Source organism: Theobroma cacao, chromosome 4, assembly GCF_000208745.1.
Source record: "Theobroma cacao cultivar B97-61/B2 chromosome 4, Criollo_cocoa_genome_V2, whole genome shotgun sequence".
Taxonomy (NCBI): Eukaryota; Viridiplantae; Streptophyta; class Magnoliopsida; order Malvales; family Malvaceae; genus Theobroma; species Theobroma cacao.
In genome coordinates, this window is record NC_030853.1 from 15,367,919 (window position 1) to 15,391,059 (window position 23,141).

A 23,141-nucleotide genomic window follows, 5' to 3' on the forward strand; every position below is an offset into this window, starting at 1 on the left:
AGATTATTCATCTCTGGAGTATTCCTTACGAGAAAGAAAAACGTTTAAATATTTTGAGCATTTTGGAATAGTTTTTGATACATGAAAAAAAACTTTTGAGCATTTTAAGTATTTTAAAGTATTTTGGAGTGATTTTTTATATATGAAGAAAAACCTTTGAGCATTTTGAGCATTCTTTGTCAAGTATGCATATTCGTTAATTATGTTGTTAAATGGAATATGGTGTATCGTTTGAAGTTGTTGATCTTATTAAATAGAATTTAGTAGTTTTGGTGGTTTTTAGGCATTGCATAATTGATTTTTGGACATTATATGACTAGTTTTTAGGCATTACGTTACTAATTTTTAGGTATTGTGTGACTGACTTTGAATATTATGTGACTAATTTTTAAGCATTGCGTGACTAATTTTTAAGTATTGCGTGACTGGTTGATATGATATTGTGTGACTAGTTGATAGGCATTGTGTGACTAGTTAGTAAGACATTGTGTGACTTAGGCATTGCTTAAAAATTAGTCACGTAATGCCTAAAAATCAGTCATATAATGCCTAAAACTAGTCATGTAATGCCTAAAAATCAATTTAAAAATCAATCACGCAATGATTAAGTCACATAATACCTAAAAATCAGTCTTGTAATACTTAAAAATCTGTCTAATCAATTTCAACTCCTCAACTTTGGGGTTCTATGAATAAACCAACAAACTCAAGAACTTAAAACACATACTTTTTTTTTTACTAAGTTATGAAATTGTGTATTTCATAAAACAGAGGTTACAAAACTCTATAACCCTCCAAAGCAGGACAAAACATATCCTTACTAAGAGGGCTTGCTCACTCCCCTTATGCAAAAGCAAAATATACTCCTTTTACAAAATATTCCCTAAACAATTCCAACTCAAAATCCCATAAAAAGAAACAAAATTTCCATCAAATATGCTTAACAATCATCCCAATCCCTGACAAAACAAAATCGTGAACCACCATAAAACCCATCAAACATGCTTTAGTTGCTCCTTTTCCCTAAGGCCATCATGTTAACCAATCCGATCCAACTCATCAACATAGGCATCTCCATCGTAGCACACATTTCGAAGCAAGTCATCACCAAAAAGCATCTAGCTATCACATTCATCATGCTGACTGCAATCACCATAGGGGAGCAAAATTGTTGTTCATTTCTCTTGAGAATCGCAAGATCCATCATCCAAAACAAAATAAGAAAGAACTTGATATCATCTTTGCTCTTTGGAATGATGAGACAAAGTTGGATGGCGAGACAGACAATATTTGACTAGAGAGAGAAATCGAGATTTAATTTTGAAATTTTTGTTTGGATGATAGGATAGAGAAAATTGAAACTATTTTAATTTGTTTGAAATTGTTTAAAGGGTATTGTTATGAAGTCATACCAAAAATTGACTAAAAATAGTTAAAATTATAATGAATAATTTTTTTGAATTGAGCTTATGAGGAATGTTATCTCTCATAATTTCTCTTTAATTTGTCTGAAATTGTTTAAAGGGTATTGTTGTCAAATCATGACAAAAATTGGTTAAAAAGAATTAAAATTATAATGAATGATATTTTTAAATTGAGCTTATGAAGAAGGTTATCTCTCATAATATTCTCTAAAAGTTTTGGGGCGAACTTTCCATTCTCGATACTAATGAACTTAGATTGAATTATAGTCAAAATATAGACGATTAGGTATATTTTACCACAATTAATTTGTTTCGAGGAAAAGGCATAAGCAACATGTGCAACATATGCCATGCTCAATTGATTTGATTAATATGGCATATTGGGGGGTAGGTATAACCCAAACACTTATTCCAACATGCATGTGCCATGGCCCCTAGCTTCTCCAACGCCAATCATGCACGTTTATTTTTTATTTTTATTAATTTTGGGATGACAGGTATAAATACAAGTATGAAGGTGATATTTGAGTTCAATAAAAAGTACACAAAGTTACTAAAATTCAATTTTATTGGACATTGTTGCAGGACCACCATGATAACATGGTTTACTTCACATACACCAAATGAAATATTTGCAAATGAATAGTTCCTACGCTCTTTCTTTCTTGCTTTTACTTTGTAATAATATATAATTTTTTCATTTTAAATTAAATGTTCGTGTTTAATTCAATTATCATGAGAAATTTTTTAAAAAGTTTTAGTTTCAGTTTTCTTCATATTAACATTTTATAATATTAACTTTCTAATTTTTGTTAAAACCAAAATGTAAATATAATGAATAAAAACAACTAACATATCAAATACAAGAGTTAAAAATATTTGCAAAGGAAATATGTCATAATTATCGAAAGATTCAAAAGAAGTAAGATAAACATTTAATATGAGATGAAAAGGGTCATATTAATTAAATTGATAAAATATATGTTAACTTGATTTAAATTATATTCAACACAAATGAGGCAAATGTTTTTTTTTAAAAAAACGTTTTACAAACCTGTAGACTTTAGTTACCTTCTGAGCTAGCAAATATGTGGTGTCTTTTGCATGTCTCTCTCGCTTTCTTAATAAGACTTAGGAGAGTAGATGGTCGGTGCAAAATTTTGGAGTAAATTGGTCAGAGGAAAACTGCCTTAAATTTGGTTTCATGAACCGCTCAATCTATCTAAAGTAACTTTCTCTCAACTTTTGTTGGAGTAAACAATATTATAAATCATGGGATTAGGATGCTAAAGCCTTTTAGGCAACTAATACCATCCCTCTCTTTGAGATAATATCTTCAATTATTAGGTCCAATAAACAATACATATATTAACTATTGTGATAGTCCGTTGATGCAGGGGACTGCTTTACTGTTAGGTGTTATCTTTTCATTTTGTTCATTGCATGAGGTTGCTTTTTGGATGCAAGTGGCTAACCAGATGTTACTGGGGTTGGCTGGCTTCGCTGTGGGTGTTTAGGGTGGTTTCCTTTCTGAAAGTGTACAGGGAATTCGACAAGGAGAGAATTTCGTGATGGTATACCCCTGGTTGTTGGGGCATAACCTTGCAAAATTGTTGTAAGTGGTGAACTCAGGTTCTCTCTTTCTTCAATACAAACGAAATTTCAAAAAAAAAAAAACTATTGTGTTAGTCTGGAATTTTAGCTTGATTTGGATATATTATTTCTAGTTAGACTGTTGAGATAGTCTTTACTTTTAGCTAAATTAAAATAATTAAATCCTAATCAAATTAGGATAAAACTCTGTAATTAGTCTTATAAAAGCATCATATGGGCTTAAAGAATATTATCAAGTCAAAAGTGAGTTCAGTGAACACTTATATTTAAAGAGAGTGATTTTGGTATTAGTGGGATATATATATATATACAAGTTGGGGGTTTAAAACTGTTTTTGTAATTTTTTTATTTTTCTTAATACATCTTTCTCTGTCGTTTATGCACATGGAAGACTGAATCAAGTCAAGCTCGTGGAAGACTAGATCAAGTAAAGTTCTTGTAAGTGTATTTGTTTTTCTTTTAATTGATTGTGTAAGATCTTATGTGACCATTTTGATGTTATTCTAATATTTTCACATTATTAACTTTATTAAAGCTTAATATTCGTAACAAAATAGTTAGAGGAATGGACTGAGCTCTCCGATCTACTAAATTAGAGTCAACTTGGAGATTAAAAATTGTTAAGGTGACTTTAACATTAATTAATAGATATATGTTTACCAAACAAATATACCGTAGTTTTCTTTTTCAAAAAAAAAAAATCAAATAATGAATTTTTGTTTAATGAATGGACTGAAATGATTGAGCCAAAAGGTTTATCCTTCGAGTGGGCTCCATACAAGAGATATTTACGAGGTTGAATGAATCTTGAATTCGTTGACATGGATTACAATTTTACCTTGAATTAGTATGCAAAAATTATGTGACTATTTTTTAAAAAACTATTTATGTGATTACTAAGATCAAAGGAATTAACTTTTTGACATAATATACAAAAAAGCTCTTAAATTATTTAAGAAAATTCAAATAAGTTCTTATACTTTTATTATATTCAATCAAGTTTTTATATTTTTATTTTGAGTCTAATAAATTTTTATATTTTTTATTTCGAGTGAAATAAATTTTTTGACTAGTGATTGATTTAATCAAAATATCATTTATTATTTTATATCACGTGACGTTAACATGGCATGTTAAAATATCGTAATTGATTATGATATGACATGTTGACAAATCATAATTGATAATAATATGATATATTAATTTGACACAATAATATGATTATGTGACATTTTTCACTCTCCACATTAATATCATGTTAGTACCATGTAGATGTAAAATAATAAGTGATATTTTTACAAATGACAATTAATCAATTATTAGTTATAAAGATTTATTTGACTTAAAATAAATTTATAAACATAACAAAAAAGTAAAGACTTATTCAAATATTTTTGAATAATTTAAAAATTTATTTGAACATTATGTCAAAGAAAAAAGAAGAAGAAGAAGAAGATGTAGTCGTTTAGAAGGTACTTACTTATAATACGTTGCTTTCTCCACTTTACCCTCTAGACCCACCTAGCGAGGTGCAGGATAAAGTTGGATCCATCAAACACGTTTTATTTTGTAACAAAAGGCAAAGTTGTTTTAATTTTTGGTAATAGTGAATAATAAGTTGGAGGATTTTCCTTTCAACGTTGATGTATTTGTTTCCACATAAATCATACTAAGTGGACATCATCAACCTTTTAGTTTTTTTTGCACTATAATATCATGTATCTTATAAATTTCATTCTCTTATTTTAAAATTCAGATTTGAGATCTTTAATATAAAAATTTTTATCTTTTATATGGATGATGGAATTTTTTAACTCACAATTAAAATCATAGAGTCGATAAATTGTTAATTAAAAGCTTATTAATGAAAATTAATATTCAATGAACACATGACAACTTTCTAATATCATTTATAAAAATTTAAAAATTTCACTTGTTGTGTATAAAATAATAATTTTATGTATTAAATTTCATATTTTAACTTTTAGATCCCTTGGGAGGCAATGGAATACGAATATATGCATTAAAATATTTGATTTATTAATAGATATATAATTTTTCTCTAAAAAATAATAAAAATCGAATTCCCATTCTTTCAAATATATATATATATATATAAAACATGAATATACATGGAAAATGTTGCGATATATCTTGAATAATGGAGAGAGACATTGGGATTTCATTTTTTTTTTCTACATAAAGCTCCCCAAAATAAGGATGGCATCAACCTAGGACGCCTACTACCGTACTCCTTAAAGAGACAACGGGAAAATATATAAATCTGTTGTTGTTGGGATGTGGGATCTCGGTTTTAGTTAATAAAACATTAATCGATATAATAATAAAGCTAAGTGGGATGGAAGAAGGGTGGATCCAAATTAATCAATTATTATATATTTTCCGATTGTGGGGTTACTAGCATCAATGGATGCTTTTGGTGCATGAAAAACGTGGGCAACGTTACCGTGTGAGCGCAGTTGTGGTGTCTTGGTCTTTTAATTAAAGTTGCTCACATGTTTTTTTTTTTTTTGAAAAGTAAGTTGCTCACATGTTGGAAGAAGCTCTTGTCATTTCAGAGCTCAACTAACTATAAAAGTCTTTAAGATGCTATATTTTCGTTGCTCAATTTGATCGTGTCTTGGATTATAACACAGCAACTAATTTCTTGTCCATCCTTGCTCCTCTATTTCTCTCCTGTTTGTTTTTGCTCTTTCTCAGCAATGGCGACTGAACACCAAGATGCCGCACCTGATCTTAATGTACCTCTGGTTCCTGACGAGAAGCACAGCAAATTAGAGGACCTGGAGGCACCTGGAAATCATGTTGATATCCACACCCAAGGGGCTACCTCCTTTTTCAAGACTTGTTTCAATGGACTGAATGCTTTATCAGGTACTTTCTCATCAATTCTCAACTCTCTCAACTTCCTTTAACTTTATAGTCTTTGCCATAGTCGTTTGTTTCGCTTGGAGTTGTCAACTTTTTATAGCTTTTAACATGAATTTTTTTCTGTCATATTTTACATTAGTTTTCAGCCAAAAGTTCTTATAAACTTTGATATATATGTATATATAGTAGAAAAGGGGAAGGGCACGTGTTTCCATGTTGGGCCGGCCAAACTTCTAAACAAAGTAAAACCCTGGCCTAATTAGTTGGGTCAATAAAAGAACAAGCAGTATGTAGTGGGATTGTAGTTTACAGCTCTCAAATCGAATCTAGTGGTTTCTATTAGAAAAGCTAGCTAGAACTTGCAGCTGTGTATGAATCTATAGAGGAAGGCCTCATAGGCCAAAAGGAATACGGAAAAGAAGAATGGAGTCACGGGGACGGCTCAGAAAAATCTGGGTATCGTGAATAACCTCAAGAATTTCTAGTGGTGTAGGATCAAAGAAAAATCTTGGTACACAGAACTGGTTAAGTAGCCAGAAAAAAATGGTGTCCTTATCTATAGTGGGTTAACGTGTAACCATAACTGTCTTGTCATAGAAATATCCGAGGAACCCTAGGATTGGTGGAAATTTTATTGTTTTTCTTTAATTTTATACCGATGATGATATGATTTGAAGAGCCTTATTTCTTTTGGCTTCTTCTTTCTTCGCTCCAAATGACATCCACCGAACGTATTTGGATTAGCGTCAATTAATACCTCAAAACCCATGTTTCATGCTTCTGGAAAAGGAGAGAAGCAAGAACTACTTATTGGTAGTTATTTGACTTGTGCTATAAAAAATGATATTTGCATTATGAAGAGGCTGTACTCACTTTATCTAAAGTGATGGATAATCTTTCTTTGTTAGTGCGATGAGATAGCCAGCAGCTAGCCAGGGGGAGAATCACTGATTGATCTTCTGTAGATGTGTATTATCTATCACTAAACCAAACATGCAAATAAAGATGGGATAAATTAACACATCTCCAGCTGTCATGTTTGACTAGCTAGGTGGCTTAAATATGTGGTGTCAGTGTGTCGAAGATGATAAACAATTAAAACTTCAGAAACCTCCAAATGACATTAAAGTATTGGTTTTTGTCCAACCTTAATGAAGACAAAATTCGAGGACAGTCTTTGCATTAGAATTTAATTTCTTTCTAGATAAGGCATGCCTAATGATACCATGGTGGTCCTCCGGCTCCCCCTTCCTTCGTCTGGTTTTCCTCGTCTAAGGGAGGGTGGGATTTTCGACATAGTGTGATGGGGGTGAGTGCCTGTAAAGCTATATCCGTGACATAAAATATAGACCACATGCACTTATGTTAAACCTCTTATATGCTTTTCCTGAATCTTCACATTCAGAAAAAAGCTTGGGAGATTCTTGTGAATTATGTGGAGAAAAAATAATGGGAAGACTGATAAAAAAAAATATACACTAGTGAAGTAGGTTCATGTCCCAATCATTAACAAACTTACAGCCAACTTGGACGATGAAGTCTGCACAAATTATAGGCATAAAAGCTGGAGTGCAGAACTATACATGTTCCATGGATATTAGCTCTGGTTCGCAATTGTCCCATTCATGACTAGTTTGGTACAATCACATCAGTCTTTTCCCTTCATGAATGATGAACCCCTTCTCTTCCGTTTCGCTCTGGTTAATTAAGGCAGGAAGGCCAAGGGTAAGGACAAATAAGAGAGAGGTGTTCAAACAAAAGTGGGAAACTACAAGATAAGGACAATTTAGAATCAGATAGACCAGTGGGCTGGAAAGGAGCTTTTCACTATGGAGTTGTCTGCTGCAAGGAGTACAGCTACAAAAAACTGAGAAGAAAACTTTTGAAACTGTGCTTTACACGTGACTGGTTCGTGATGTCATTTGGTTGTTTGTCGCCCACCAAAGAGCTGTAGCTGGTTAACAGCGGCATCTTCACTTAAAAATGGCACGTACTTTGCAGCAAAATATTTATCTTATTTGGAAGATGAGTAGAAGACAGTTATTGTCTGCTTTAAAATATGTTCAAAGTGCTTGGAAAGCCAACACCCCTTAAGTGAAACTACCGAGTGTAGGTGTCAAACAAGTGGCACCTCTTCATTATTATTACTACTATCTTTTTTTATTCCTCTTACCGCTTTCGAGCTACACCTTTAAACCTCTCTCTCTTTCTCAATCATGGAGGCCATGCCACTTGAGCAATCATCCTTGACTGTGCCTCTCATTGAGGATGAGAATGAAGAAGGGTTAGGAAGCAAGCTAGAGGAAGTAGAATCAAATTCTGCTCACGCCAGTGCGGGCACTACGTCTGTTTTCAGAACCTGTTTTAATGGACTTAATGCTCTTTCAGGTTCTGTTTAGTTCTTTGTTCTAATTCATCTTAATTCATAACACTAATTAGATCCTGCCCTATAGGTCCCCAGGAGCATGGCTTATTGGATTAAAAATATGTCACTTCACTGGAAAATGTTTGCTGAAACCACAGTCTAAATGCTTTAAAATTTCAGTCATGTTGAAGAATACTGAGTGTTTTAAGGAGACTGTAGGAGTTGATAAGAACCTTTTCCTATTTTAATTTCTTTTAACATTTTCATTTGTTTTCTCCAAAAGCTAGTAAAGAAAGCAGTTTCCCTAACTTTTTTTTTTGTTTACTTTCAACTATTTCCAGGAGTTGGGATATTATCAATCCCATATGCACTGGCATCAGGAGGATGGTTGAGCTTGATATTTCTTTTTGCCATAGCCACGGCAGCATTCTACTCGGGTTTGTTGATTCAAAGATGTATGGATGCTGATTCTAATATCAGAACTTATCCTGACATAGGCGAGCATGCATTTGGGAACAAGGGGAGACTAATAGTATCAGTTTTCATGTACATCGAGCTCTACTTAGTCGCAACAGGATTTTTGATTCTAGAAGGAGATAACTTGCAAAAGTTGTTCCCAAATGTGGATTTTGAAGTAGCAGGACTAACAGTTGGTGGGAAACAAGGCTTTATAATAATCGTTGCCCTCATAATTTTGCCTTCTGTTTGGTTGGATAACTTGAGCCTTCTTTCTTACGTCTCTGCCAGCGGGGTTCTAGCTTCTGCAGTCATCCTTGGTTCAATTATCTGGACTGCTGCATTTGATGGAATTGGGTTTCAACAAAGGGGAACACTGCTAAATTGGGATGGAATCCCAACTGCTGTTAGCTTATACGCCTTCTGTTATTGTGCGCATCCAGTCTTCCCTACCCTTTACACTTCCATGAAAAAAAGGCATCAGTTCTCCAATGTAAGTATTAACTTTCCAAATTTATGTTGTTCAGTGCACATAATTTCAGCAGTCTGTCACTAGAGTCTTCTGATTTTCAACAGGTTTTGAGGAAAATTTCTGTTTTTCTTTCAGGTCCTGGTCATATGCTTTGTCTTGTGTACCCTCAGTTATGCATCAATGGCAATTTTTGGGTACTTAATGTTTGGTTCAGATGTTCAATCACAGATAACTTTGAACCTTCCGACTAACAAGCTCAGCTCAAGAGTGGCAATATACACCACCCTGGTCAATCCAATATCCAAATATGCATTGATGGTTACACCAATTGTCAATGCAACTAAAACCTGGTTTCCATATCACTGCAACAAGCGATTCCTCAGCCTCTTTGTTGGCACCACCTTGATGATCAGCACTGTTTTGGTGGCTCTGGCAGTTCCATTCTTCGGTTCCCTCATGTCCCTAGTTGGAGCATTTTTAAGTATCACAGCTTCGATCATAATACCATGCTTATGCTACTTGAAGATATCAGGAACATATCAGAGATTTGGGTGCGAAATGGTTGCTATAGGCCTTATAATACTAATGGGTGTTGCCGTGGTGATATTCGGTACTTACACATCTGTTATAGACATAATAGGCAATTTATAAATGCCAGCGGTTTTGTATATGCCTATCTTGTTATATATAATGTATTGTATTCCTGATTAATTTGGAGGGTTCTTCTCTAAGGTCAGATGAAAGTCCTTTTCATTGCAATCTAAAACTGTTCGTAGCACTAGCAATGGAATGCTTCCTAACACTTCCATTGCTTGGATATGACATGCATTAGTTATCACTGATTAATGTTTGCAAACTTTTTTCCTATATTTTGAGTGTTCTGATCCTGGAAGCCAAGTGTTCTCAGGATTGTCAACATAGTAATCAATAAATATCACTGATTTTCAAGTTTGCACTACGCCAGAATACGAAAGTAAGCCTCCAGTCTTTAATTGGCACAAACTCTTGTCAAGGCCTCAAATTCCCTCCTGTATTCAGATTGCTGACTGGAGCTTGTTGAAAAATAGTCTTCTTCTACAGAAACAGCAACAGTCTATCAGAAGAAAACCTTCAGTAACTATCCATCTCTTGGCTTTCACTTGTGTTATTAGATTGCTAAATCCTTTTCTCTCCTCAAGATCCATCTTCTTGTGTTTCCACTTAGTTTCTACTGTGTACAGGGGTAGAAAGTTTCAAGGTCACATTTTATTATCTATATAAATGATACTACACATTCCTTAGGGCCACAGGAATGACTGCTGAAAGTAATGAACTCTTATGATTTCTATACACCACTGGGCCTACATAGGGCCACACCACTATTAAAGCAGAATGAAACTATGGGGTACCGATAATGCAAATTTGCAGCTTGCACAATTAAATATTTTCTCTAATCCTGAATGCAAAAGGGTTCATATCAAGCAATACCACTACAAAATGTTAATCATTTTCATGTGTAAGGTCAGTGTATCTAGCAATAGATAGATGCCATCAAAATCAAATTGAGAATCATACCCTGAAAAAAACTGATAAATGGAGCCATTTAACTCAAGACAGCTTTCACCAGCCATCTTTTTCAACCCTCCATCCCTCATAACCTTCCGTACATTTGCTGCTCTATCCCACATTCCAGCTTCTGCATACATGTTTGCAACCATCACCAAATTTCCACTCCTTCTTGGCTCCAACTCAAGCAACCTCTTTCTCACCCTATCACTGACGCCATCAGTATCATTAACATTATGAATAGTGCATGCACTTAGCAAAGTCCTCCATAAAATGGGGTCAGGCTCAATAGGCATGTTCATTATGAAAGTGTAAGCATCTTTCAGACGACCAGCACGACCCAAGGCATCAACCATGGCACCATAATGAACCATCATAGGCTTAATCCCATGAACATACTCCATTTCATGAAAATACCGGTACCCATCGTCCACCAAACCAGAATGGCTACAAGCACAAAGAACTCCAAGATAAGTAACGTAATTCGGTCTTATACAAGAACTTTTCATCATCTTTACAAAAATTTCAAGGGCTTCCTTAGCAAAACCGTGTTGCGCAAATCCCAATATCATTGCACTCCAAGTCCACACATTTTTCTCCTCCATTCTATCAAAAACTCGACTAGCATAACCAACATATCCACTCTTCGCATACATATCAACAAGTGCAGTCCCCAATTGACAATTCAAAATTAAACCTCTCTCAACAACTTGCAAATGAAGCAACCTGCCGAAGCTTAAAGATCCTAGCTCTGCACACGCTGAGAGCATGATCACTATTGTGGTTTCGTCCAACCCACAATTCCTCATCTTATCAAAATACCCAATTGCATCCTCAATGCAAAAATTCTCAACACAAGCAGAAAGCACCGCATTCCACGAAACCACAGTTCTCTCACCCATTCCATCGAACACTTGCTTTGCATCGATTATCTTCTTACAACACCCATAAAAATGCACCAAATTGTTCTCAACATAAACATCATCATCTAAACCATGCTTGAAAATCTCCCCATGAACTTGTCTACCTTCCGCAAGTGCTTCACCCCTTGCGCACGCCTTTAAAACAAATGGGTACGTAAGTTTATTGCGTTGAAGGCCTCGTTTTCGCATTTCTTTAAGTACCCAGATTGCCTTTTGTGGAGTATCGCTAGAAGCATAGCCTCGGATAAGAATATTCCATGTAGAGGGAGTTGAGTTGAGTGAGTTAACTAGAAGGGTATGCGTGTAGCTGAGATTTTTGTAGGGAGATAGCGAGGAGAATCTGACGAGTTCGGTGAGAAGGAAAGAGTCTTGGTGAAGATTAGAGATGAGGATTTGGGCATGGACTTGAGAGAGGTGTTTGATTGAAGAACAGAGCTTTAAGAAAACCATAAATTGGTTCTTTCTCGAGAGGAAGTTTTGGTTGCACATTTTTGGAGGGAAATTTCGTTGGTGGATGAAGAAAAAGATGAGACAGCGAACTGGATATCAAAACGACGTCGTTCAGGGCAATCCACCAATTTCATAATTTAATTAGCTTAACTAAAATTGATTTAAAAGCCTCAAATGAATCCAACATGAATGTGTTGATGTTGTCTCATAGGTTCACTACCTCCTATAATATGTGCAATGTTTTATTTCAATACCAAGTTTATAATATAGATTCTCTTTCTTTCTCAATTTTCATTTCATTCGTTCATATTTGGATTAATGTTAAAAGTTTGCACCTAATAGATCAATCAGCACTTTCTGCACTAATTTTTGAAAACTTAGCTAGCTATATGTCCTAGCTCTGGCAGTTGGATGAATATGATTATATATTATCTAGACTGTATTAATAAGCCTTAACTTCTTATACTATTGCGTATTAGACTGTATCTATACAATATTGCCTTGCCTACACTATATTGTACAGTTATTCAAGCATTGATCATCTCACGGACTGGAGATCTGTCTGCTTTTACTACAGGGGCATCAACAAATTCTGACAGGATTGTTCTGAACTCATCTCCTGTAAGGGTTTCTTTCTCCAGCAGCACCTCCACTATCTTATCAATGGCTTCGCGGTTATTCCTTATATGCTTCTTTGCAACCTCATATGCACTCTCAATTATGTTCCTAACTGATGAATCAATGTCTTCTGCTAGTTTCTCAGACATTGAATTCCTAGCCAGCATCCTTAACACCACGTCGCTACTTTGTACTGCAGGATCAGTTAATGCCCAAGGTCCAGTATCAGACATGCCAAATCTTGTTACAATCTGTAATAAAAAAGAAACTTGTTAGCTAAAGATGGTTTTCCATTTTTTTTGCTTTATTGGGAGATGATAGATCGAAAATTCCAATTCTCTAGTTGCAAACCTGTCTTGCTATTTGTGTTATTTGTTGCAAGTCCCCTGCAGCACCTGTAGTAATTTCTGATTCTCCAAAGATTATCTCTTCTGCTGACCTACCACCAAGTCCTCCGACTATTCTAGCAAAGAGTTCTTGCTTGGCAATTAAAGCAGGATCTTCACCTGGTATGAACCATGTTAGGCCTCGAGCTTGGCCTCTGGGGATCAGAGTGACTTTTTGAACTGGGTCATGGACTGGGGTCAATGTCCTGCAAGTACAAAGTGTAAAAGACAGGTTAAGTAACTATGCTTTCTTTCTATGTAATATCTATCGGAAGCTATCCATAAAAATAACTGAGGATGTTTGATATATTGCAATATTCATTTTACAGGTTAGATAAGCTTCGACTAATTATTTATGAGAGATTGTTCCATGAAACTTACGCACAGACAGCATGTCCAATTTCATGGTAGGCCACAAGAATTTTGCTCTTTCCATCTGTCATCTTTGTTCCCTCCATTCCAGCCATAATTCGATCAATTGAGTCATCAATCTCTTTCATTGTGATCTTGTCTTTGCCCCTTCTACCGGCAAGAATGGCAGCTTCATTCATAAGGTTTGCCAAATCTCCACCACTGAATCCTGGTGTCCTCATAGCAATTACACCGAGAGAAACATCTTTATCCAGCCTCTTGTTGTTGCTATGTACCTTCAGTATTTCTTCCCTGCCTCTTATATCTGGTATCCCAATAGTGACCTGCTCAATCAACAGATTTAGGGTTCTTAAGTTTTAGCCATGGTCTTGTAAACTTAATGATCAAAGTACATAACACTAGCCCTATTATAGCAGTGTCACATTTGCTCATAAAGGCTTGCAATATATTTATAAAGAATAGCTTACCTGTCTGTCGAATCTTCCAGGCCTAAGCAAAGCAGAATTAAGAATTTCAGGCCTAGTAGTAGCAGCAATGACGATAACTCCAGTGTTGCCAGTAAAACCATCCATTTCAGTTAGCAATTGATTTAGAGTTTGCTCCCTCTCATCATTTCCTCCACCTATACCAGTTCCTCTCTGCCTTCCAACAGCATCAATCTCATCTATGAACACCAAGCACGGTGAATTAGCCTTTGCCTTGTTAAACAGATCCCTAACTCTTGAAGCTCCTACTCCAACAAACATCTCTATGAACTCTGATCCAGAAAGTGAAAAGAAAGGAACCCCTGCTTCTCCTGCAATTGCCTTTGCCATCAATGTCTTTCCAGTCCCAGGAGGTCCAACTAAAAGCACTCCTTTAGGAATTTTTGCACCCACCGCAGCAAACTTCTCTGGGTTTTTTAAGAACTCAACTATCTCTTGAAAATCTTGCTTAGCTTCATCAACACCAGCAACATCATTAAAAGTTACTCCAGTGTTGGGTTCCATCTCAAATTTGGCTTTGCTCCTGTCATCACAAAGAAATTAGTACATGCTCTTGTTATCAAGGAACAGTAACCAAAACTATATAGTCTATTTAACACCAAAAATATCAATTAAAGTAGGAAATAAGTTACCTTCCAAGTCCAAAAGGCAAGTTGGGACCTCCAGGAGTGTTTGGAGATGAGCTCCTTAACAACAAAGTGCCTAGCAAAATCGAAGGAAATGCCAAGTTCCCCAACAAGTCAAGTAAAGCAACTGACCAGTTGATATCAATTGGATGAGCAGCAAAATCTACACCCTTCTCCTTCATTTTCCCGAGTAATTCTTGTGGCAACACGGTAACTGGACTCTTACCCTCTGAATTTTGTCAAGCGCAGGATTATATATCTCAGCAATCGCTACAGTTGCATTCTCGAACAAGTCCACCTTTCTCACAGCACCTTCGTCCAAGTACTGCAAGAATCTTGAATATGACATTCTATTTGATGTGCTTTCAATTGGGCTCTCTGGCTCAGCTCTTATTGGCTGAGCAACTGAGAGACCTCCAATAAGACCCAAGGCAGTTGAACTCAATAGCTTTCTTTTACTTAACTTGACATCTGAAGCTATTTTGGCAGAAGGGTTTTCCCTATTAGTTCCTTTTGGGAGGCAGGTATCCTTCGAGAAGTCTTGAGATTTGCAAACTGGAAGGTGGGAGACAGAAAGAGATAGAGCAGGTGCCATAGTCTTTGGTCTCAGCTGGTAGCCAAGCTATGTTCCAAGTGTTTGAACACTTTTTGCTGTGCTTGAGAAGTCGTTTCTGATATGGAGGGAATAGTTTGGAGTTCCATAAATAAGGTGGTCAGACAAGGATGTTTCTAGCACTTCAATTTGGCCTTTTCTAAGGCTTGGGTGTTTATTGCTCAAATTTCCCATTTCCTGAAGGATCTGGAAAGTGTACTTTCTTCATAGATTATACGCATAACTGATGGGACAAAAAGGAGTCCTCAAAACTACAATATGGCCGATTAGTAGAAACCTACAAAACAGAAGAACCTTATCTTTTACCATCTCTTGTTCTCAACCATACATTATTCTCCTTTCCTGTTTTCATAATCTCCAAACCATACAATTGGAACTAAAGAGGTGGTCATTGGATTTCTGATGTTCATCAAACCATGGGGTCAAACTGTGTTCTAAAACGATGCCACCTTATACTTTACTTAGCATATCGTTAGTACTAAAAAGAATCTCGGTTTTTGTATTTTATTTTCTGATTTTTCAGGGGAAAACTGCACTTTTCAATTAATTCAAAACCCTCGAATAATGGAGGGAAAACTGAGGGGCGGTTGTTGGCAATATCCGTTCATTAACCGTCAATAACTACTCAAAAGTTTCAATTCAAACCAAGGGCAAAACCCTTTAAATATCACAGGAATTCCTCCCAAAGCTTTTCCTTTCCTTATCATCACGCAGTTTTTTCTTCTCTGGCATTCCTTTCTTTCTAAACTAAATGGAACAAACTGAAGAAGGAATCGGCATCAAAGTATACAATGCAACACCACCAGAAGGTACTACACCAACCTCCTCCCTCCCTCGGCTGCCTCCCGAACCCGGCCGGAAGAGGAAAGCTGTGGCCAAAGGAGTACAAAAAACAATATCCAAAACTTCGATGCTTGTAAACTTCCTTCCAACAGGCACCCTTTTAACTTTTGAAATGGTTCTCCCTTCTGTTTACCGCAATGGTGATTGCTCCCCTGTTAACACCATGATGATTTACTTCCTCTTATGCCTTTGCGCGCTCTCTTGCTTCTTCTTTCATTTTACTGATAGTTTCCGGGGTCCTGATGGGAAAGTTTACTATGGTTTCGTGACCCCTAAGGGACTGGCTGTGTTCAAGGCTGGTCTCGATGTGGAAACTCCGAAAGACGAGAAATACAAGGTTGGGCTCACTGATTTGGTGCACGCAATCATGTCGGTCTTGGTGTTCATGGCAATTGCGTTTTCGGATCATAGAGTTACAAACTGTGTATTCCCGGGGCATGAGAAGGAAATGGATCAAGTTATGGAGAGTTTTCCATTGATGGTGGGGATTGTTTGCAGTGGCTTGTTTCTTGTGTTTCCTACCACTAGATATGGCGTGGGTTGTATGGCTGCTTAAAATTTGTAAAAACCATGGTTCTGGACTCAGCGTCTAGGATAGATAGATTGGTGTGAAATGAATTTAAAGAATAAATTTCTTCAAGAATTTATGGTTCGTGCCTGCAGGAGAATGTAACATTATTGCTAGTTGTAGTTTTTCTTTGTGGTTTGAAGAAACACTGTATGTGTGTTTGAATTTTATTGAAGAATTCGATCAAATTATGGTTCATTGACACTGAAGATACCTACTGTAAATACGTTTGAATTTGTTGTTTTCATTAATGTGGTCAGAAATCGATTGTTGAAGGAAAATGTGTTCAGGTTTTCTGTTTTATTATCAAAATGATGATCAATAAGAAAAATAGTGACATGGACTCCATGGTAAATAATTTGATTGTATTTTGCTTGTTGATGGAATTGTATTTAACCTTTTTCTCGGACAAAGTATGTTGGATGTGAATTCCAGGGAGAAAGGGGTCGGATTTTGTGTCAGATGCAGGGTAGGCAGGTATTCTCATGGAGGCCAAAATAGTATTATTTCCGATTAAGACATAGTAATAATTTGAATATGTTACTGCTTACGTTGTTGTATTATATATACAAAATGGACAAGATCAAAGATGAAATTTGACTTTGTAATTTTCATACATCTTTTTCTTCTGATAAAGATTTGTCATCTCTTTCAATGTGCTCTAAATTCTAGTAATGTTGCGTTCACTGCATTCTTTACTTTTTGCTGAAGAAAAGAAAGACAAGATTCTGCAACTGATTTGTGAATTGTGATTCAGTAACAAATACATGACCTAGTAACTCATTTCAGTACAGATATAATCTTCTGCAATATGTTTTTTCTGAGTTACTGTTAACTAAGGTGGATTTGAGTGAAAGCTGTGACATGTTGAGGGAAAATGAAAAGTATTTTACCAACTCCAAGAGCACAATAAGTGGATAAGAGGGAAGAAAGGAAAAAAGTGCATAATTTAAACCAAAGAATAAAACAATGACTATATACTAGTATCATTCAGGACACTTTTGTTATCTGTCAATCCTGCTGTACAATCTCTCTGCCGGTTCCTCCAGAAGCATCTTGGATGGATCCCAAAAATGCAAAACTAGATTCCTAGCAAGAAGTACTGTGACTATGGGGGAACTTGGATCCTACTTCTTAACTAGGTCCCAAGGATTTCTACATGTCATATTTCATCTAAAATCTAGTTAAGAATGTATAAAGAAGAACAAAAAAATCTTTTCTTGTGCTTTACTAATTTAAAGAGTTATTAGCTTATCAAGCACAGCATTTAGCCACACTCTCTTCTTCCAACTTTTGCCATAGGCAAAGCAGCTCTCTGGGGCTTTGGTAGTGAGCAACAACATAACCATCCTTGCACCCTTCATTGTAGACCCGCTCTTCATTTATATAATAGACCTTCAACCCTTCCCTTTTCATCTCTGCTATCCAGATTCCCATTGCTACATCCTCTAGCTTAAACATCTGTGCATCTCAGGCATAACCATTTTCATATTGACAAAAGTTCTTTAACTTGTAATCTAACAATTGTAGAATAAAAAAAGTGACTTAAGAGAGAAAATTAAAGTAAAATGTAAGTAAAGTATATGATGCTAGCTTGTATTTAGGGCCAGCTGAAAATATAGCAGAAGATTTAATTAATCCATTATAGGACAATTATTGTGATAGTAAGGAGTGAATATTTGAAGGTCAAGAGGATGAGCTCAACTATCTGAGTCATAGAATAGATGGTGATTAAGAAACATAGAAGAGAAAAAATTAACCCATGATTTCAGTTTAACAAAACACATATTAACAGACATTGGTGATCAGGTGAAGATAATTAAGGAAAAACAAGATGGGAGGGGGAGGAAAAAGAATGTTTTTCCAGTTTTGGGAGGAGACTTACATGCAAACGACCTTCTTTGTGCATTACATAGACTGCCTTAGCTATGTCATGCGATACCACATAACCAGGGCCATGTGCCCAAGGAGGGTAAGTACTTCCAGGATACTCCTTCAGATAGCAAACAGAAGAGCAGTCAGAGAAAAAAGAAAAAAGAAAGTCAATTGGCCAAGCAATAAACACATCAAATATGAACACCCTGAAACTATGAGCCCCATGCAAATACTCTTCTATTTAAAGCTAAGCTAATTGAGATTTTTCATTCCTTCAAACCCATTTGGACAAAATGAATAGATTATGCAGACAAAATTACCTCAGGGCTGATATACCATTTACTGTCAGTGTTCCGATGAGGCTGAGCATCATACTTTATAAGACCATAAAGCAATCCATGGCTTACATTTCCCTTATTTAAAAAAGCTAACACTTCATCCACACGAACAAAGGCATCATCGTCTGTCTTCATGATATATTTGGCTGAAGCAGTCTCTGTCTGTTACAAACACAAAATAAGCCAAGAAGATAAAACTAGCAGAAAAAAAGTGAGACTGTAAGAACTTACCCCAAAAATGCAGATTGCTACAGTCTTCCAAGTGATAAGACCATAGTAGTCAACAAAAGGCATCAGCTGAACGTCTCCATATGTCTTTATCTCACTCCAGAGTTCCTCATTCACTATCTGGTTTTTATGCTGCAGTATAATGCAAACATTTAGAATACCTTTCCAATTAATAGAATGAACTAGAACCTTATGGAAACTAAAAATGCAAGATGACAAAACTCATAAAGTAGTTTAGCATGTACATTAACGGCCAGAATCAACTTCAACATTGTGAAATATATACCATGAAGGAAAACATATGCACCAAATGGTAATGAAATGAAAGCATAAAACTCACCAAACCAACAAAAAAGCGTACTGCAACAGCTCCTGACTTCACAGCAGGGTACTGCATCCATGTTCTGCGAACAGCCATCCTACGCTTGAAGTTGTTTGCTGTAGAAAAGACTCCAATAAAGAGGTCTAATGGCTGGTTTGGTAGGAGAGGAACCGCTCTCAGGGAGTCCAAATCATTAATGTGCTCTAGATCCTCAGATGTGGGTAAACCACTAGCCAGGACAGAAGTCAACTTTATATCTCCAGATATCCTCACTTCAGTGACAAGCCATGGCTCCAGACCCTATAATATCCTCTTGAGAAGTCAATTAACTCAGGGGAAAACAAAGAAAATAGCATTTTAGACATTCCTATATAAAAGGAAAATTAACTAAGAATTAAGAAAGAAAAGAGATATTACTTCACGGTAAGCCAATGATGTTATATGCTTTCCATCAACAGTCATCTGAAATCCTTCTTCTCCAACCCTAAGTGTCATAACAGACAAATACCCCAGCTTAAATGGAAAGTATTGCTTGCTTCTAGTTTTGTTTTCTGCCGTTGATGGCCATAGAGAAATGACTGAAGATTCATTGGTTGCAAACCTCCGGCTATCAACTTTACCCACCTTATCACTGCATTGTTTCAAATCATCCACTGTATATCATTAAAAAAAATACAGTAAATAGATATAGCTAGCAAAGGTCTCATAATGATGATTCAAAGTTTGCACAAAAATATAAATAGAGATTTTTACTTTTAGCAGTTCTCCCAAAGTTTACATGCCTTTGTTACAATTGAAAACAGGACATAGGTAATCAAGTTTGTATGCCTTTCTTTTACAATGTTACACCATTATGGAGGCTCTAAATGGCTTAAACAGTTGCCTAGCGAGACAGAGTTGACAAACAGAGAAGGCAAAGTACCTTTCTTTTTATTTCCTTCACCTGCAGACGGGCACCGCTCTTCTTCACCCCAACCACGATCAGCAGTCCATGTGTTTTGGACAATTACAGGATCCTGAGTAACCTTATCACCTTGGAGGCGAACATTGTAATGCAAAATAGTAGGAGGATCTGGCTTCCCTCGAATTTCTTCTCCTTTTAAATCAATTCGGAAGTTTCCCAAAAGACCATCTGGAATGCCAATTATAGTGATTGCAGAGCCTTGAATAAGGCCACATGGAATTCTTAGTTTGTAATCTCCATGGCCAATATTGGCAGAATTCATATTATTCAGGAAATAGGGACATTGTTTCTCTTTTACATTCTCAAGTGAACTTTCATTACCCTCACTTTGTTGCTTCTTTGCAACGGTATCCAAAAGATTTTCCCATGCAACCCGAGCTTCTCTAACAGCCTCTAGCGCATTAGGTAAGCCTTTAGTATGATTAACAATATGCTTCATCTGATTCGATGTCAATAAAGAAGCTTGAATTTCATGAGAGAAATTCCTCTCAAGAAAGATTCCAGACACAAACCTGTCAGCGAAAACTACTTGACTAACAGCTTCTGAATTTTGAACTGCTGGAGCAATAGTAGGTTGAATCCATTTAAGAGGAGGATCAGTCAAGTTTACGGTCATACTACGTTGAAGGGAATTCTTCCCAAAAGAGTTTTTGATCATCACATCATATCTCAATATCAGCAGCACAAGAAAGGACCCTAGTAATAGACCTCCCAACCACTTCTTCATTTTTGTCTGAACCACTTTGTCATGTAAAGCAATCACATAAAATGCTGATGAGAAAACAGAATTAAGGAAATTCAATCAAAAGTTGTTTCATTTCCTTGTAACATAGAAATAAAAAAAAAATGAGCCAAGCTGTAACTTTAAGAACAGAATCATCCGATTTAACAAGACAAAGCTGTAAGGCACAATTTCCAAGACCCTTAAGAAATCTTAACCAAACCTTCCACAGAAAGCAAACCAGCATACCAGTCAAAAGAAATCATTCAAGACAATGGAGAAAGTCAAAAAAACCAAGCACAAAGAATTTTCCAAACGCATCAACCACCACTAAGAATAATATATAAACAAATCTAACATGAACGCTTCAGAACAGACTATCATATTGCAGATGAAACAGAAAGAAAGGAAGTTATAGAACATAACAACAAAGATGAACCAAAAAAAGAGCTGACACTAAGCAGTCCAAAAGTAAGCAAATAATCATCACAATTCACACGCATGTAAAAGAATTATTAAAAACATACATATAGATAAGCTATATACTCGGTTACAAACCTGGATTCTTGATGGTTTCTATTTTGAATGGAACCTTGGTCTTGGTAGGTTTTGTGAGAAGAAGGGAAGAAAATGAGGAAAGTTGACAAGTGCAACGAAGAATAAAGGGAAGACGACGAAGTCTAAGGAGAGAGATTCGAGGAAAGCAGAGAGAAATGGAAAACAAGAATGTGAAACAAAAAGAAAAAGAAAGAAAAGAAAGGGAAGGATCTGTTATGTTGGTGGAGCTTTGAACTTTTGAACTTGAAGTATACGCCAAAATAAGAGGCGGTTGTATACATGGAACTATGCTGTTGGCTAGTCTTTGTTAAGGTCAGTGTTTGGACTCGAGCAGGAGTCTTGTCCAATATAAATACTGTAGACTACAAGAATCTATGATCCTCCGAATTACTGTTTGGACCCAATATTTTAGTTGCAAGCCCAAATTTCTGTATGCCCCATACAGTTCTGCCATATGTTACCTATCAAGAAGATTTGGTTCTGACACCTCTAAACCATTTTGTATTTAAATCTCTTCTTTTCTTCGGCATGATGATGATCGATAGCTGCATGGAGATTAGTCTTAGCTGGATTGCTTAACCAATGGTGCGACTTTCTTGAGGTATGCGTATGATGGATACTAAGCTGCTAACCCTTGATGTTTGTCTTTTGAAACTCTAGGTCAATGCCTAAGATTACTGTAATGTTTGAATTAAACTTTCATTAGAATTGTGGTATACTTAAATTGAATGACATAAATGATTTATTATTTAACATATTATGTAAAAGATGTTATCTAACACTTCATTCCATCATAGAGTGTCAGGAACAGACATAATAATTTTCTTAAGTGATGTCATAACTAAAATAAAAATAAAAATAATTAAAAAAATAAATATATTAAAATCCATAAATTAAAAGTTTTAATATTAAATGAAAGAAAATATTAATTCAATACATTCACTTACTATTGTAAAGTAAAAATATTTAAGATAACTCTAATTTTTCACATGGATTTTTCATATTTTGAAATCGATGCACGATATATAGCATTAGTAGAAACACTATCAAATTCATCCACAAAATAAATAAAAAAAAGAAACACTCATTATTTCAAGATATTATTTGACATGTAATATTATTTTTTATTAGTTAGATTACAATTATGAATCTAAGCTATCGAATTAATAAAAAAAATATTTAGACATGAAGTATTTAAAAACTTAATTTAGGTTAAAAAAATATTTACAATTGAAGCCTATATGAGTTATTTTGAGAGAGTGAAAAACGCAGCCCAGGATTGAAAAGAGGAAGGTCACTATAGGTCTTAATAGTAGGACTTGAATTTTTGGGGAAAGAGAATAGTTTAGGTTTTGACTTTTTTAATAAAATTTTAAATTATAGAAGGAAATTTTTTTTATATTTTTCATGTAGTATTAAATATTAATAAATAAATTACTTTTTATAAATTTACTTTGACTTAGAGTGTTTGATCCCACCCCCT

The 23,141-nt window shown here is 35.4% G+C and overlaps 4 protein-coding genes across 6 annotated transcripts; 2 read left to right on the plus strand and 2 right to left on the minus strand.

The window, feature by feature from the left end:
- LOC18601521 (vacuolar amino acid transporter 1) lies at positions 5,613-10,171 on the plus strand. Of its 2 annotated transcripts, none has more exons than XM_007032483.2 (3): positions 5,613-5,933; positions 8,637-9,244; positions 9,359-10,171. In XM_007032483.2, the coding sequence occupies exons 1-3, from the start codon at positions 5,762-5,764 to the stop codon at positions 9,872-9,874; spliced, it is 1,296 nt and encodes a 431-aa protein (XP_007032545.2). In that variant the 5' UTR covers positions 5,613-5,761; the 3' UTR covers positions 9,875-10,171. The 2 variants fall into 2 exon arrangements, with proteins under 2 accessions (XP_007032545.2, XP_017975266.1); XM_018119777.1 differs by lacking the exon at positions 5,613-5,933 and adding an exon at positions 7,963-8,318.
- On the minus strand, positions 10,450-15,452 carry LOC18601523 (ATP-dependent zinc metalloprotease FTSH 6, chloroplastic). The gene is given in 7 exon segments (XM_007032485.2): positions 10,450-12,126; positions 12,675-13,010; positions 13,111-13,351; positions 13,527-13,840; positions 13,985-14,525; positions 14,635-14,836; positions 14,839-15,452. Coding segments are annotated over 7 exon segments (3,453 nt in total). The 5' UTR covers positions 15,224-15,452; the 3' UTR covers positions 10,450-10,692.
- Positions 15,763-16,738, plus strand: LOC18601525. The gene has a single exon (XM_007032487.2). It carries the CDS (start codon positions 15,993-15,995, stop codon positions 16,638-16,640), a length of 648 nt encoding a protein of 215 aa, XP_007032549.1. The 5' UTR covers positions 15,763-15,992; the 3' UTR covers positions 16,641-16,738.
- LOC18601526 (beta-1,3-galactosyltransferase GALT1) lies at positions 17,584-21,833 on the minus strand. 2 transcript variants are annotated; one of them, XM_018118849.1, is made up of 8 exons: positions 21,659-21,833; positions 20,338-21,150; positions 19,833-20,068; positions 19,434-19,715; positions 19,097-19,225; positions 18,848-19,027; positions 18,538-18,645; positions 17,584-18,113 (listed from the first exon to the last, which is right to left on the minus strand). In XM_018118849.1, the coding sequence occupies exons 2-8, from the start codon at positions 21,104-21,106 to the stop codon at positions 17,907-17,909; spliced, it is 1,911 nt and encodes a 636-aa protein (XP_017974338.1). In that variant the 5' UTR covers positions 21,107-21,150; positions 21,659-21,833; the 3' UTR covers positions 17,584-17,906. The 2 variants fall into 2 exon arrangements, with proteins under 2 accessions (XP_017974338.1, XP_017974336.1); XM_018118847.1 differs by having other exon boundaries at positions 18,025-18,169; positions 21,659-21,738.

Excerpts from the sequence above, each read along its gene's own strand:
- LOC18601521 (XM_007032483.2), top strand. The coding sequence starts at position 5,762 with ATGGCGACTGAACACCAAGATGCCGCACCTGATCTTAATGTACCTCTG. Across the intron at positions 5,934-8,636 it reads TGGACTGAATGCTTTATCAG|GAGTTGGGATATTATCAATC; the intron begins GTACTTTCTCAT and ends AACTATTTCCAG. Across the intron at positions 9,245-9,358 it reads AAAGGCATCAGTTCTCCAAT|GTCCTGGTCATATGCTTTGT; the intron begins GTAAGTATTAAC and ends TTTTTCTTTCAG.
- LOC18601525 (XM_007032487.2), top strand. The coding sequence starts at position 15,993 with ATGGAACAAACTGAAGAAGGAATCGGCATCAAAGTATACAATGCAACA.
- LOC18601526 (XM_018118849.1), bottom strand. The coding sequence starts at position 21,106 with ATGAAGAAGTGGTTGGGAGGTCTATTACTAGGGTCCTTTCTTGTGCTG. Across the intron at positions 19,716-19,832 it reads CATCATTGGCTTACCGTGAA|GGTCTGGAGCCATGGCTTGT; the intron begins GTAATATCTCTT and ends AGGATATTATAG. Across the intron at positions 18,646-18,847 it reads AATGGTATATCAGCCCTGAG|GAGTATCCTGGAAGTACTTA; the intron begins GTAATTTTGTCT and ends TGCTATCTGAAG.